Source organism: Tubulanus polymorphus, chromosome 11 (assembly GCF_964204645.1).
Source record: "Tubulanus polymorphus chromosome 11, tnTubPoly1.2, whole genome shotgun sequence".
Classification (NCBI taxonomy): Eukaryota; Metazoa; Nemertea; class Palaeonemertea; order Tubulaniformes; family Tubulanidae; genus Tubulanus; species Tubulanus polymorphus.
The window spans coordinates 550,272-565,734 of record NC_134035.1 but is presented as its reverse complement, the minus strand read 5'-3'; the positions used below and the strand labels follow the sequence as shown (position 1 = coordinate 565,734).

Below are 15,463 nucleotides of genomic sequence, written 5' to 3'. Positions count from 1 at the left end.
GTCGTAACGGCCACGAGGTTTACGAACGAACCATCGCTGTCATCCTTTTCACTTCCGGTGGTCGAGAAATTTTTCATGTAAGTGAGAAAATTATTAATAAAATCGCTATTTTATGAGTCAATCGCGGTTCATAGGACCACATTAAAATGATAAATATTTAACACAATATCCGTTGAGAAAAATGATAGTCGTATTTTTATGCTCGTTCCTCCTAAGACGCCGTAAAACGCTTTGAAATGTCGACCCGATGTCTGCGATTTTCAGAAATGTGAACGATCTCTTTCAGAATGTTGATGCCAAAGAAGAATCGCGTTCTCATCTACGAGCATCTGTTTAAAGAGGGTGTAATGGTGGCGAAAAAAGATTTCAATGCCCCGAAACATCCGGAAATTGAAGTACCGAATTTACAAGTTATCAAATCGTTAGTCGTAAGTTTCGATGAAGATGAAGAATATTTATCTATTTTCTCGTTGCACATGAGGGAAATAAAGTGCAATTCATGAATTCATTGATTGTTCTTTTTAATAATGTGCATATATTAAGCAAAACCTTTACAGCGGATATTCGTGCAATTTGAACAGTAATTGCGCGACACTGAAGAGAGGTTACATTTAGAATCATCGGATAAACTTTCACAAGTCATCTGGCCCCAATTGAATTCTCTAAAGTGCAATTACAAAATGTACAAGAAATGTAAAAGAAACTGGTACCTGGTTTCTCGTAATCAACTGGCTAGAGGGTTAAGTTGTCAAATCTTCGTCTCCTCTCGGTAATTGTTTGTTTTCAGGTATATTTGTTTATAAATATCTAACACCAAGGCAAGGACCTTATTAGTGGCCTTTGACTTGCCTGCTTTTTCCAACAAATACCTTTTCCTTTATATACCCCGCCGTCAAATTTTCCTAGATCCGCCCGTGTACTCAGCCGCTGTAACAAAAATTCACCGATATTCTTCTTGCAGTCTCTGAGATCCCGTGGTTACGTAAAGGAGCAGTTCGCGTGGAGACACTATTACTGGTACTTGACGAACGAAGGTATTCAGTATTTGAGGGACTACTTGCATTTGCCGCCAGAGATCGTACCCTCGACTCTGAAACGTCAAGCTAGAACAGAAACAGCTCGCCCACGACCAAAGGGTAAGTCACGCATATTGCTGTCCTGACCGTTGCAGAAATCAGTCTTTTAAGCTCATGTGATGTTGAGCTATGAAATTAAATGCTCCTGACTACGTTCAAATTAAGAAATTTTACTTGACCTGTTCGGATCATGATCAATAACGGCTTTTGCTATCGTACCTTGACTTGGACAACTGTAAAATATCTAGTAAGATATTGTGATATCAATAAGAATCCTGGTAATAGTTGTGAAAATAATCGTGAACCTTTTATACATTAGTAGCGAACAATGTGCGTCAAATAAATAGTTAACAATAGTACTACTCTTCTCGTTAGCACTGTTTTACGGCGGGATCTTTGTATTAATTTTGTTGTTGGTTTTGTATTTTAGGACCTGGAGAAGGAGGTCAACGAGGAGAACCAAGAGGTGACCGTGATTCGTACAGACGAACAGGTGGCGCTCCAGGAGCTGATAAGAAAGCGGATGTCGGTGCAGGAGCATCAGAGAGTTTCCAATTCGTAAGTCGTTGTTCAATTCTAGGATAATTATATTTCAAGTATTAGAATTGCCAAAAATTTTGTGAGGTCTGAAGAATCGTTCATCGGATAAATTATGAGTCTGATGAATTCTGAAAGATGAAAGAATTAAGAATAGATCCTACTACTTATCATGCTTAATCCTGCATTCCTGAATGAACTGGAAAGTTATATTCAGCCACTAATTACGCCATGCCCTGTCAGCCTCTCCGTCATCACAGAAAATTTCCACTGATAGATTTATGGTGGTCAATTTTGTCTTTCCGGGTACAACTAAAAAAATCAGAAGTTTCTTTCAAAATGAACTTTTAAATTCACTGATAATATATACATCCCTGAAACTTCAGTCCATAAACCCTGGAACCCTGTGATCTGTTTATGAGAGAATCGACTGGATTTGTGCCGCTTAATCCGTATGAAACTGATCTAGAAGATTTAGCGAGTTTTGTAAAACCAATTTTGATGATTTTTTCAGAGAGGTGGATTCGGCCGAGGAAACAAGCAACCGCAATAAGATCTCGTTAGTTTCTTATTGAATGTAAAAAAAACGAATAAAAATAAATACAACATGATATTTTAATGAGTTAGAATTTTTTTCATGTGAATTGGAGTGATTGTATATCTCTTAGGAAAAGAGCAAACAGCAATGGATTTAGAATTCAGAAATCTGATGTGCAGAAACTGCCTTATGAAACTGAATACAGTTTGATGTTGCTGCAATTATTTCCACTTGGGTGCCCAGTCAAACGCCAGGTATGGCTCTGGGCTGGTCAATGGATTGGATTACGAAACAGTTTCCTCACAAATGCGTAAAAAACGTGTTGTGCATTTGCGATAACCAATAAATTGATATTTATAATCGTTATAACGAGATTCGAGAAGGTTGTGACCGTTGACGGGTGTATAAATTGTGTACAATAAATAGCGAATTGATTTGAATTTAACAAGTACGCTCGACACTACGATTCAGTGGCTACTTGAATCATCCTGATCAAGCACTTCCGGCAGCGATTTCACGCCGCATCTGGAAATAAAAAAGGAGAAAATGTCGGTTCCACTGTTTATTGATATCGAAGAGGGAAATCAGGTGAGATGAATTGAGTTAAAGTGTTTTCTCGTCGCTGCTGCCTTCGCTGAAAGCGTTTTTGTATCGCGACTGAATTTATAGAGAGATGCCGGTATAGTTACAATCAATCCAATTCAATGATTTATTCCATGTCTGACTCAATATGTTACCCTTAAACTAACGGCCGCCGAAATGTAATTGAGCTGAGACTCACAGGAATGTTTTAAACCCACTGCTGAGTTTCCTAGCCTGGGAACCAAATCAAACGCAAAGCTTGCTGTTCTCTGCTGTGGATTAATCCAATAATATTGACAGATGAGTAGACAATGACACTGCTGACAGCTTGTACTTGAAATTTTAGTTTATAGAATATCCACATCAATTCAGAGTGAATGGTACAAGAATGACGCACATTTAGTCAAATTACAGAGAAATGATTAAAAGATAGTTACTATGAAAAAGTAGAGAACAAAATTGGTATGGGATATGACGGGCCACCGACCCTTCGGGTCACTCATGTTATCAATTTTACTGCGCTCGCTGTGTCACTTGGCAAAATTAGATTTTTTCGGACTTGAGAGTTAGGCCTATCTATTTTAGTTTTTAAAACTGGTCTCTGAATTCCCGATTGTGTCTGTGTGACTTGATAGGCTCAATCTTGGAGGTGGCAAAGTTTCGTTAAGAATTCACATTGAACTGAGTAATTTTATCTAGTGAGAGATTGAGAACGTTGTTTTCATATTTCGTTATAGGTTCTCGAGCTTCGCGCTTACTTAAAATCGCTCGGCGCTGAAATCTCGGAGGAGAATTCGGACCGCGGCCTGGTCACGGATCTGCTTCACGTGATCGAAGCATCGAATATCTGCTGGAAAGAACTCACTAGTGAAAACGGTTAAGTTCTGTTATTAAGAGACAGTGTATAATTAGAATTGAGAATTCTGTTTCTGTCAAATGAAAGCTAATATTCTTTTTACCGTAATATTCTTAGTTATTTGAATTTGTCGTTTTATTTTCTAGAACTGGAAAGTGTGTTCAACAGTATTATATCACTGATTTTAATCATACCCCCGGAGAAAAGTGAAAATGTAGTCGTATCATTTTGTGAAAAATTAGCTAAGTCTCCTCCGGGCGATAAGAGAGCGACAGTTAGAGTTAAACTGTAAGCGCGTTTGTGTGTCATTCATTTATTGTTTAATCAACCAGGGCTGGGTTTCATAGATATGGAAGGAAAATAGTCCCTGGGAACATTTTGAAATTTGTCAGTTATAACCATGGTTTCTCATTGTAACTATGGTGGTTGTTACCCAGATTGAGGATTTACCCGAGGGATAACTTTGATACTCAGTCTATGAAACCCGGCCCAGGTTTTGAAATATATAGATTTGAATAACGATTCATTTTCAATGTTTCAGCTTGAATAATTTATTTCACGGTATTGAAGAGAAAAGCGGGCACAGATATATAGTTTATACACATCTATTGAAGGTTGCCGGGCAGTGCGATTTACTGTCAAGCGTCAAAACTGATCTAAATGAGGTAAGATTATTTCATGTATTGCACACCTTTCAGATAGATTTTCTGTAAGTTTTTGTAATCTAATAATTTCAACATTCTTGGGACTAAAATCACCAAATCTATTCCGGATTACATTCCATGTTACATTCCATGCAACTTAGCTCCAGTGGAACAAAAAAAAATATGTTCTTTAATAATACATAACATGATCATCGGGACCCTCATATCCTACAAACAGTTGAACCCACAATTGGGATAAAATTCCTCTAATCTGGATATTATTTACTGCCAGACTATAAATACCAGTAGTAGTATCTATGCAAAATACTTTTAATCCAGTTTACTCATAAACTGGTCAAATTTCGTTTGGGCCAAAAGAAATGGGTTTGATTGTATTTGTTAATAATTATTATGATTGTTTTTATTATTGTATGTTTGTAGGTGAAGCAGTGGATGAAGGTTTGGGATGTGAGCACGCAAAAATATCAAAATCTTCTTCGATGTTTACACGATGCATTACAGGCTAGCAAACAAACGTAAGTTTAGCTATTAAATTCGCTGGAATATATTTTGGAAAGCCTTATGTCTCAACACTACTGTGATAGGCAAGAACAATCTAGTTAGAACCATCTGAAATTACAAAAAAAAAGAAAATTGATCTCCATTACTGCTCAGGCGCGTGTTGCTTAAAATTTGGTTAAAAGTTAAGCAGCATTTAGTTGACATAATGACAATTGAAAAGTTCAGATTGTTGCTGTGGTGTTTATGGTTGGTTACCAGGTATCTTTAACCTACTTCTGACCCTTGGTTCTTATTCTGTCATTGATTTTATTGCTATTTTCATAGCGAAGTCGCCACTAAAGTGATGATCGAGCTTCTCGGAACGTACACTGAAGATAATGCATCACAAGCAAGAGATGACGCTCATAGGTAATGTAAAAGCATATCAGGCCGTATTTAAACCAGTATATATTGTAACTACAATAGGCTTACCGGTACTACTACGCTTGTCTTGGATCTCGCGGGATCAATAAAACAGGTTCATACACAATGCACACGGTCGTGCATTTAGAGATTAGATAAAAACAAAGTTTAAACAAGAAATGTATAAATACTAATTGTGAATCTATTAACCTGGTTTATATAGTCCAACAGTGAATTCCTGAGTTGTCATCACAAGAATTTAGATAGGAAAATCTTATATATTTTGCCATATAAGGCATGCAATAATCAGAAGCAACTGACTGAGCCATCTACTGTGATTAAATACACTAAAGGTAATCGATGATTCTAATTTTCAGATGTATCGTTACGTGTTTAGGAGATCCTAGTACGTTTTTATTAGACCATCTTTTAACGCTGAAACCAGTTCGATTTTTAGAAGGTGAACTTATTCATGATGTAAGTATCCACTTTGTATTATCATCCATTGGATTATCTAGTAAAATATATTTCTGTATCTGACGCTTTGTGTTTCAATGATTTTCTTCAGTTATTGACTATATTCGTATCCGGAAAGTTAGACCAATATAACGACTTCTACAAAAATAATACAGACTTCGTCAATACGTTAGGTAAGTTCTGTTTTTTGCTTCTGCTTCGGCTGCTCCAATTTTATGGAACAATTTGCCCTCTTATTTACGCAGTTGCACAGATATTGATGAATTTAAATCTGGTGTGAAAACCTACCTTTTTAAACAACATTTTATTGAAATGTAATATGATGATGTTACATATGATAATGTTAATATGGTAATGGTATATCTTATGTAAACCGCTCTAAGACTCAGTGGAGAGCGGTATAGAAATAAATGTTATTATTATTATTATTATTTTTAGTTATTTCAGTAATTTCTGTTTGAATTCTAAAACACGTCAAACTTTAAATTCTCATATGATTTCAGGTTTATCTCACGAGGAGAATATGAGGAAGATGCGATTGTTGACTTTCATGCAGATGGCCGAAACTCAAACTGAAATCGATTTCGACACAATTCAACAACAGATGAAACTCGGCGAAGATGATGTAGAACCATTTATTATTGAAGGTTCGTTAAGCTCCCTATCCCTCCACCTGTAGACGGAATCCAGTTATTTTGGGGAAGTTTTGAAGATGTTTCAATGGATTGTCTTGATATTTGGTGTATACTACTGTACACGTGCCTTCGACCTAAAAACTGGCCTGATCAATATCAAGATGACCAACTATTGGCCATTAGATCTTTGCACATCTGCAAGTTTCTGCAAGTTATCAAGTTGTTTATGGTTAATTTCAAGATTTTTCTAGATTTACTTATAAGGTTATCATATAATTCATTGATGTGAGGTATGTTTGTTTTCAGTAATCGCGACTCGGGCGGTTCGATGTCAAATGGACCAATTACAGCGAAAAGTGAACATCAGTTCTACGACTCACAGGACGTTCGGTCGACAACAATGGCAATTACTGAAAGAGAAATTCACACAGTGGCACGAACACCTGAATATAGTGAGAAGTCATCTGGGCGCCTTGACTCCACCTCCTGTTTGAGTTTATTAACTAATATTACATGTATGGGATGAGATTCTCATGAGAAATATAAAATATCAGTTTCTACTGATGAAAACGAGATTTCGATTCTTCTAGTGTTATTATTTATCTTACAGTGGTGCCTTGTTCAGTGCTTCTCCGCCGGATCTGTGGCGCTGCAGTTGCTCAACAGTTGGTTAGATGATCCAGTGGATAAATATCGTGGTAAAACAATGCAATTTTAATTGTCACTATGGTATTTATCCACTGGTTAACTCTGATCGAGTTTTGAGCAACTGCAGCCTCTGACTTTGGAGATTTGAATGATTCGGAATGTCTGTTGAATCTAAGCTAGCTTTTTATAAGGTGAATGAAAAATCTTGCCTGTCTAATTTATTGCTTTTTCTCGATTAGCGGAGCAAAAGGAGAAGGACTTAACTATCCGTTGGTCCATGCGAATTTTGTTTTTAAAAAAATGGGAAAACTCGTGAAATATGGATAATGCTAATGATCACATGTTTCTTTACCAGTACGTCATTCAGTGAAGAAATAATTAATTGTAACATTTTAAACCAAAGTCCAAGAAAATCGTCCGATTAATATTGTGTTAAATAACATGGTAAAAAGGTGGAAAGTCTCTCCTATCAATGCAAAAAGTAGAAAAGATGAGGTGGATAATTTTCTACTAAATGGCGCATTCAAAGGCACATTTAGTCATCTCTACAATCTCAAAAGTATAAAAGGGCACTATAAGACTATGCAGATACCGGTTCAACAAAAGGCATAGCACCATTCTTCAGGATTTCATCTTTATTGCCTGAAAGCTACGTAATATCTTCTAGAAAGCACTTTGCATCAGGAATTTATTTATTGCTTGGAAATTGCACCCAAAAGGCGATAAATTTTCACCCCTCGTTTGTCATGAATTATGATGCCCTTGTGTTCATAGTAGTCCCTGGATCCACCCCCTGCGCGCGCGCACCGAATGATAACGGCTGTTAATACCAGTGTCGGGTATCGGTTTATCGGGATGCTATGTATTTTTACTACAGAAAACCTTGGCGATTAGCGGTATGCGGTTTATTTGGATTTCAACTGTACATTTGGATACAAGTGATTCCCGGGAAATGATTCGTTTCGGATGAAATTCTGGCGGTTTTTCGGGAGACATGACTATACATGCAAATTGATATTGGTTCTGGTGACTCCAGATCCTCTGCTGTTATCGGCGATAAGTTCCAATCTTTGATACGGTAATTTTTTTTCCGTTTTGATCTGACTATACAGATCTTGAACCCGCTTATTTCGGATCATTTTGGTCCGATGAAATTGATCTGGATTATACAGAAATCCCGGATTTAAGATCATAGCGGTCATTGAAAGTCACGGAGAGGCATGGAATGGGAATCGGTCAATTCAAGGCCTTAAAAGTCATGGGAATAGCCCCTAAAATTCTATGAACCCTGGACCGTTTGCCTATACATCAGGGTTAGATCCGTCTTTCTGATTTTGTTGTAGTTCGATCAGGTTCCAGTTTAAACGTGTTTTTAACTGCTGCTGAAGACGACGTCATGTCGGAACCGAAGGTGACTTGCGTTCTGAAGAACGTAACGTCTGGTATTGGAGAAGGACCTCATTGGGATGAATCAACTCAGACTCTATATTTCGTTAACATTTGGGCGGATGTCGATAAAATCATCCGTTGGAATTATCGAACAAATGTAACTGAAAGTATTACTATCGGCAGTAAGTATTCTCATCAAAATGAACAATTTATGAGTTTTTTTTCTACTTCTTCACCATAGAGGTGATTTTTTAAACTACCGGGTAATTATTTTCACGTAGATTCTGTATCCACGTTCATCCTGCCGAGAAAAGGAGGGGGATTTGTGACAAATTTGGACCATTCAATGATTCAGTTTGATTGGAACAATCCCGATGATTATTCGGTGATAGCTTCAGTCGAAGAAGGTCGAAGTACAATATTTAACGACGCTAAATGTGACTCTTCTGGTCGTATTTGGGCAGGTACTCATCATCTTTCCGAATTACGTGAATTTGTCTTCGGCATCTGTGACTTCTATTTCCGCATCATTCGTTTTTTTTTCAGGGACAATGCCTTTTGGTAGAAATCCTGCTGTTATGGAAAAAGAACAAGGTTCTCTCTATTGCATTGATAAAGATAAGAAGGTTACACAGTTTACTGATAAAGTCACAGTTTCGAATGGTCTCGCTTGGAGTCTCGATGATAAGACTCTTTATTTTGTCGACAGTATTCCCTCCCGAGTTTATGCCTTTGATTATGATAAACAAACAGGCGTAGCGAGTAAGTTGAAGAACCTTACAGTCAGTTGCACTCAATTAGAAGAACACATTGGCAGCGACAGTTTTAAGAACAGTCGTCAGATTTAAATCCATTTTCGGCTTTGTGCATCTTGGCTTCGATTTAAATGGAAGATATGACATATTGAGAAAGATAAGTATAAAACATTTCATGTTTTTTTACAGGTAACAAACGTTGTGTCATTGAATTCCCGGAAGAAGGTTCTGATGACTATATCGGTATTGCCGATGGTATGTGTATCGATAACGAGGGAATGTTATGGATCGCTTTTCACTACGGAGGTCAAGTTGCTAGGTTCGATCCCATATCAGGTAAAACTGAAACCTGTCGCATTGAGTCGTACCTGCAAAGTGAAACTTGAAGACAGCTTTTATTGAATTATCTTGTATATTCGTCATTATAAAACACAAAAAGCGTGTAATTTTTAATACGCGCAATTGCAAATATTTTTTGCGACCAACATAGGATTTATTTTAATATGTTTTGTTACTATTTTTTAGGCAAGCTTCTGTGTACTGTGAAAATTCCGGCTTTGAGGACGGCTTCATGCTGTTTTGGCGGTCCCAATTACGATGAACTTTTTGTAACCTCTTCTGGACATACTGCGGAGGAATCCAAAAAGACAGATCCATTAGCTGGTTCTTTATTTAAAATAACTGGTCTTGGCGTGCATGGTTTTAAACCTAATGTATATGAAGGTTAATATTTTGTCTCTTGAAGGTGATAGACTCATTCGATACATAATATGTACTTTAAATCTATTGCTAATTAAGCTGGGTAATTATTATAGGCAATGAAATGTTCGTTACAGTAGTAAATTGTTATTGTAAATTGTAAGAAGCTAAAATGAATCTTTTTGTATTAAAAATTCGTAATGATAAGAAAAATACAAATATGTTTAATTGTACTCGAATCGTACAGTGTTTTTGTCATTAGGTTTTTCTGCTTTTTCACTATCGATTTCTTCCAGACTATTATTATCATTATCATTAACATTATTATCATCAACAATATTATTCCCCTTTTCAAACAGATAATTCCCAGAAGGCCTAAGGCTCCTAAACTCCTTCACGGATTTCTGCCTAATTTTCTAGGATTTTAATGATAAGAGCTAATTAATAAGTGATTTTTAGAAGTGTTCGCTTCCGCAAAATGTTTGAGTATTATGGTACAATAAATGGACACCCCGTCAATAGACACAGCGAAAGCCTCAAATAACAGTCATTAAAAGCAATGATTATTACAATGTCGTAAACGCATTCGCAGCATTTTCATTTACACGAGCGACGTTTCTTTTGACCGGGAGACTTTGGAAGGCACCGTATCCTCCGCTTGGTAAAAGCATAAGTGTCTCAGCAGGATCCGCACCGTCACCGGTACCATCTTCTTCGTCTTCGATACTTTCAGCTTGAACGCGAACTTTCTTCTTCGCTACTCGAAAAATGGTACACACGACATAGATCAGTACCATCAACACGTTCAACACCGATACGAATATAGCGATGATGGTCGAATAGGTGTCGGCGTTAAACGGCCGCCCGGTATTCCACAGCAGTCCGCTACAAACGGTCGTCGTCACCAGAATACCCAGAGCTGTTTGATAGCAGTTGTTTTCCAAATCGAACCGACCCGTTACTAAAAACGGATGCGAATGAAACTGATGGAAAAGCAACGCTAAATACATCACCGACAGAAAGACGACCTGCGCAATTCCGTGTTCGTTCATAAGCGTAAAAATTAGGGCGATCAACATTTTTTGTAATAGGAAAAAGCTGGACATGTACACGTTATGCGGACTGGTAAAGGGTCCGGCTAATTTGCTAATCAGTTCTTCGATGCATTTGATATCGGTCTGAACGGTTTCGTTTAACAGATCGTGATCGGTGAGTTGTCTCAAGCGTTGTAATTTACGATTTATCAATGCTAAGATAGTGCATAGAATGACAGGACAGACCGCTCCGTAGACTATCAATGCCGGGAGCCCAGTGGAATACATGGACGAATAGGCGACCGAATCGCAGTCGATGTATTGGTAAGCTTTCATATACTGGTGTCCATCCGATGGATCGTACGAACACGGAGCTATCGCAGCTAACGAATGAAAGACGATCGGATAAAACGTCAAGTCGAATACGAAAAGCAACAAACTGAAACATCGGGTGGCGAAAAATTTCACTTCGTTGAAAGATTGAACGGTATCGGGCTCCAGGAAGCGCGTCTGCCATCGACGCTTGGCTATTAGCAACAGGCGAACTGCGCAGGCCACGCCTAAACAGAAGATGAACCCCGGAATGATGCTTACGAGGAATTTCAGCTTCCCCAGCGGATCTTTCATCCACGGCATTACGCAACCGAAACTAGAAAATCGTAAATTCAACGAATCTTTCACGTAATATTCCATCTTGCTGAACCAGTCGATGATTCCCGTAATCGAAAAGCGATGTATGGTGACCGACAGAGTCTGGATGTAAAACACGAACGTCTTGACGATACCGCTGGCGTTGTTCTGTTGGTTCAACATTCCGAAGAGGACGGTGAGCACCGCCAACTCGAACGACCACGTCGGGACGATACCGAATGTAGCCATTAGTAAGTGAACTACGAGGAAGGAAATACGGAAGAGGTGCAATACCCATCGAACCTTTGCTCCTAGAACTCTATCCTTATACCATAGAATCAACGTTATCCCGACCAGAACGATCAATGAAACGATTATACCGAACAGAGCTAACCAGTTTCGTTTTAGGTCTATGCATTCGTAGCAAGCGTAGCCATCTTTGTAAAAGCGGCCCGGCTTACATTGCGAGCACTTGCGGCCGGTTAGGTGATACAAGGGGTTACACATACAACTCGAATCGCATTCCACGAATGACATGTCGTTACGTATTTTAGTAACGCACGTGCAGTTCCCGTGCGGGTTACAGGTCGGCTGGCCGCTATAGATGTGAGTACAGTTGAGAAAATAGTTCGGGTTGTAACGACGACTCGGCCACATTTGTGACGCGTACGACATCGTCGTATTGGGTAAACCCGTCTCACACGTGCCAGATTCAAGACACGGATAACAGCGTCCTTTAGAACCGAAATAACCCGGGTTACACACGCACTTGTCGTATCCGTAGTAAACCGGGTCTAAACGTAATACACTGCCCGGTAGATCACCTTTCTTTCTCAGTCTCACCGATGGACAGGAATACGCGCGATCTTTCACCTGAACCAACCGACTCGTGTCGACGATGAACAAGGATGGATTGAGTCCCTGTGTATGACTACTGGAGGCTCTCATTCCTGTATGGGATATATCCAGTATCCGTAGCCCGGTTATCCAGTTGAAAGTCGGCGGTAAGGCGCCGATCAGATACGGGTTGTGATTCAGATAGATTTCGGTTAAAAACCACATCATAATGCCGACTACAGGGACCTTTCCTTGTAGCCGATTGTGACTGAGGTCGATGATAGCGGCCCAGTTGTACCAGTAAAGGTCTGACGTCAGAGAACCGTTGATGCCGCAGTTCCTACAGCGTATAAACGCGGTTTGCATAAAAACACCGTACGGCGTCTGGTGATTGGTTTGGACGATTTCAAAAAATGTAGCCATGTCGACGTTCAGCGGATTGTCGGACAAGTCGATGGCGCGAAGGTCGTGAGACCGAAACGGTGTGCGCGGTAACCCGGTCAGGCGGTTACTGTCCAAATCTACGATCATCAACTTCGAATAATTGCTTATCACATCGGGGATCCGACCTTCGAACTGGTTATAGGACAAACGCAAGATTTGCAATTTCGTCATGTAACCGAACGACTCCGGGATGTGTCCCGTCAGGTTATTTTCGGTCAACGAAACTTCGACGGCTAAACTGAAATTCACGCCGAAGTTCCACGGCAGCTGTCCTTGAAGGTTTGCTCCGGATAGGTGACAAAACTTTAAACCGACCATGTGGGTAATCCCGTTCGGTATCGGACCGGCATCGAGGTCGCAATACTCGATATCGAGATAGCGAACTTTAGTGAGTTTATACCCGAAACAGCGCGGTATGAGACCCCCGATCTTCGTTTCACCGACGCTGAAAACTAATAAATCGATCAGTTCGCAAAATTCAGTCGTTATTTCACCGCTAATGAAATAATTAGCTGAAATCTGAATGAATTTCAAACGTTGAAACCGACCCAGTATTCCGAAATCTCCGCTCAAATCGTTATACGAGAGAGTAATTCTTTCCAGTGAAGTGGTTTCGTTTATTAATTGGAAGAAGTCTTCCAGTCGTCCGTATAGATTATCGTTCTGAATTATGCAGATCGCTTTTAAGAAGTTGAGCGGATGTAAACTGATCGCTCGACCGGTCACGTTGTTCAGGCTCATTCTAATCGCCATTACAAGCCCGTTACGGTCGCACTCGATCCCGCTCCACGAACAATGCACAGTCGACAAGTTCCACTTGTTAGTCCAATATTCCCCATTCCAAGCTTTATGCAACTGAAACCAAACGACAATGGAGCAATTATAAATTATCAAAAAATGAAAATTAAACGTCCCTCGTAGAGAATACAAGTATTTCAATTAGTTGAGATGAACAAATTCCTAATTTTTCATTGCAATTTTTGCTCAACTTTTCAATTTCAACTTTTTAATTTTACTTCTTACGTATAGGCTACAGATCAGTACAAACTCCGTCGACAACAGCGGCACCGTATAATTCTTGTTGTTTTACGGGATTTGTTCAATTTCTACTTCAGTCCATTTATATTGGTTAAGATAATTCGTTTCACGAAGATACATTGATTAATGCTTTATACCTTCAAGAGGAATTTGCGTTCCTGATTTCGGTAATTTTCGACTTGATCGGGGTCGACAGTTGGCGTAGAATGGGACAATTCGTCAGTACAGGATGTCGTCTTGTTTGGAAATGGAACCCACGAATCGGTTTCTAATTTGTACCTGATGCGAGAGAAATAATATTAACTATTTTTTGAGATAACGACGGCGCAGTTTGATAGACGTGGAAGCAAAATAATGTCTGGAAACATTTTCAATAGTGTTGTCTCTTCGATTCTATCACCAGCTGATCAGTGTACGGGAACCTTCATTCCTGAAGATGGCTATTAGGATATATTCGAAAGGTCGAATTGAATAAACTTAAAGCTATCTAAGGACTTTATATTTTCATAATTGCTGTGAGATTCTTTATATTGAAATGATACACATTTTTCATATGGATATTTGTTTGTTACTCATTTGTAAAATTTTTTGTTTTTAGAAACCATTTTCAACATCGCAAACTAAAAGTAACACGTGAATTTAAGAGGAGTTGAAAGTCTTTACGAGAGTTTGCTGCATTTATGGATGGAATGGAATCTGGTTGTACAATAGATAATAACAATAAGGTAAGTTACATATCTTACCGGTTGAAAGTGACGTCAGCATCATCTGAATTAAACGCCTTCAACTCGTCTATCCGAACTCCTCGACTCAGATCGAAAAAACGTTCGTCGTATTTTTCAATTCTTTCTAAAAAAACAAAACAATCGCGCAAAATTTCATAAATATCTTCAAAACCCGCTTTAAAGCATTTTTCTTCTTGGAGACAGATGTGTCTTCTTTGCAGGTATCAATTAGCAGCAGCATTTACATGTTAGCCGACAGTTTACATGGACAATGTATAATTATTTTTGTCTATCTGCGTACAATGATCTCAACTTGATCGCGGCTCGTAGGTTAAACCTTACACAGTATTTAATGTTTATGTATTCCCAGTTTGATACTGCTAGATAAGTTCATTAAGAAACAAATGAATTCGGCTGTGGTTCAGACTGTAGATCGATGTACGTACTAACTATCAATGGTCACTGATGAACAGGAGATTGAAACTTACTCAATTTTGAAGCCAATGCAGCTGCTTCAAATTCGAAACCAATCCTCGCGAGGAAAATACATAAGACTATATCCAATATCCGGTCCATTTTTTCTCATATCGACCTGTAGAATATATAGGCCTACATGTATTGAACTAAGATTCGTTTAGGAAGGATCTCCGGGTTTTAGATTCAAGTTTGTCGAAAAAACTTTCACCCCAGCATCTGGCAGTCGCATGTCGTGTCCATAATGTGGTTTATCCATTGACAAAACGGCTGCTGTTCATGTTCACAGAACGTTCTGTTTCTGTTTATGTTCAGAGTTTCGTTTGTACAGGGAAGTGTGTAACCCGGGTTATTTCGGCACTCATCACACTTCCCTGGTTTGTACAATGTCAAGTAGGATCAACATGCGGCCCGCGCTGTCAGAGGCGGTTTTTGATTGGACCAGCTGATTGGACGAATTAGTGTGTAAAACCCAGCGGTAAATCTAGTTCGAGTTAACAGTCATTTTGTTTATTCAGTGA

At 38.9% G+C, this 15,463-nt stretch overlaps 4 protein-coding genes across 4 annotated transcripts; 3 read left to right on the top strand and 1 right to left on the bottom strand.

Moving 5' to 3' along the window:
- Positions 1-17: 17 nt before the first annotated feature.
- On the top strand, positions 18-2,232 carry LOC141912697 (small ribosomal subunit protein eS10-like). The gene is made up of 5 exons (XM_074804032.1): positions 18-77; positions 287-428; positions 962-1,136; positions 1,507-1,634; positions 2,128-2,232. Exons 2-5 carry the CDS (start codon positions 288-290, stop codon positions 2,164-2,166), a joined length of 483 nt encoding a protein of 160 aa, XP_074660133.1. The 5' UTR covers positions 18-77; position 287; the 3' UTR covers positions 2,167-2,232.
- Positions 2,233-2,643: 411 nt separating this feature from the next.
- LOC141912656 (eukaryotic translation initiation factor 3 subunit M-like) lies at positions 2,644-6,838 on the top strand. Its single transcript, XM_074803981.1, has 10 exons — positions 2,644-2,739; positions 3,471-3,609; positions 3,736-3,877; positions 4,131-4,254; positions 4,675-4,769; positions 5,080-5,163; positions 5,535-5,634; positions 5,726-5,807; positions 6,138-6,281; positions 6,576-6,838. Exons 1-10 carry the CDS (start codon positions 2,698-2,700, stop codon positions 6,761-6,763), a joined length of 1,140 nt encoding a protein of 379 aa, XP_074660082.1. The 5' UTR covers positions 2,644-2,697; the 3' UTR covers positions 6,764-6,838.
- A 978-nt stretch (positions 6,839-7,816) lies between these two features.
- Positions 7,817-9,789, top strand: LOC141913189 (regucalcin-like). Its single transcript, XM_074804663.1, has 6 exons — positions 7,817-7,995; positions 8,261-8,488; positions 8,588-8,770; positions 8,853-9,068; positions 9,251-9,397; positions 9,587-9,789. The coding sequence occupies exons 2-6, from the start codon at positions 8,314-8,316 to the stop codon at positions 9,787-9,789; spliced, it is 924 nt and encodes a 307-aa protein (XP_074660764.1). The 5' UTR covers positions 7,817-7,995; positions 8,261-8,313.
- An 82-nt stretch (positions 9,790-9,871) lies between these two features.
- Positions 9,872-15,257, bottom strand: LOC141913188 (uncharacterized). Its single transcript, XM_074804662.1, has 4 exons — positions 14,957-15,257; positions 14,487-14,592; positions 13,881-14,022; positions 9,872-13,560 (listed from the first exon to the last, which is right to left on the bottom strand). Exons 1-4 carry the CDS (start codon positions 15,042-15,044, stop codon positions 10,327-10,329), a joined length of 3,570 nt encoding a protein of 1,189 aa, XP_074660763.1. The 5' UTR covers positions 15,045-15,257; the 3' UTR covers positions 9,872-10,326.
- Positions 15,258-15,463: the final 206 nt, after the last annotated feature.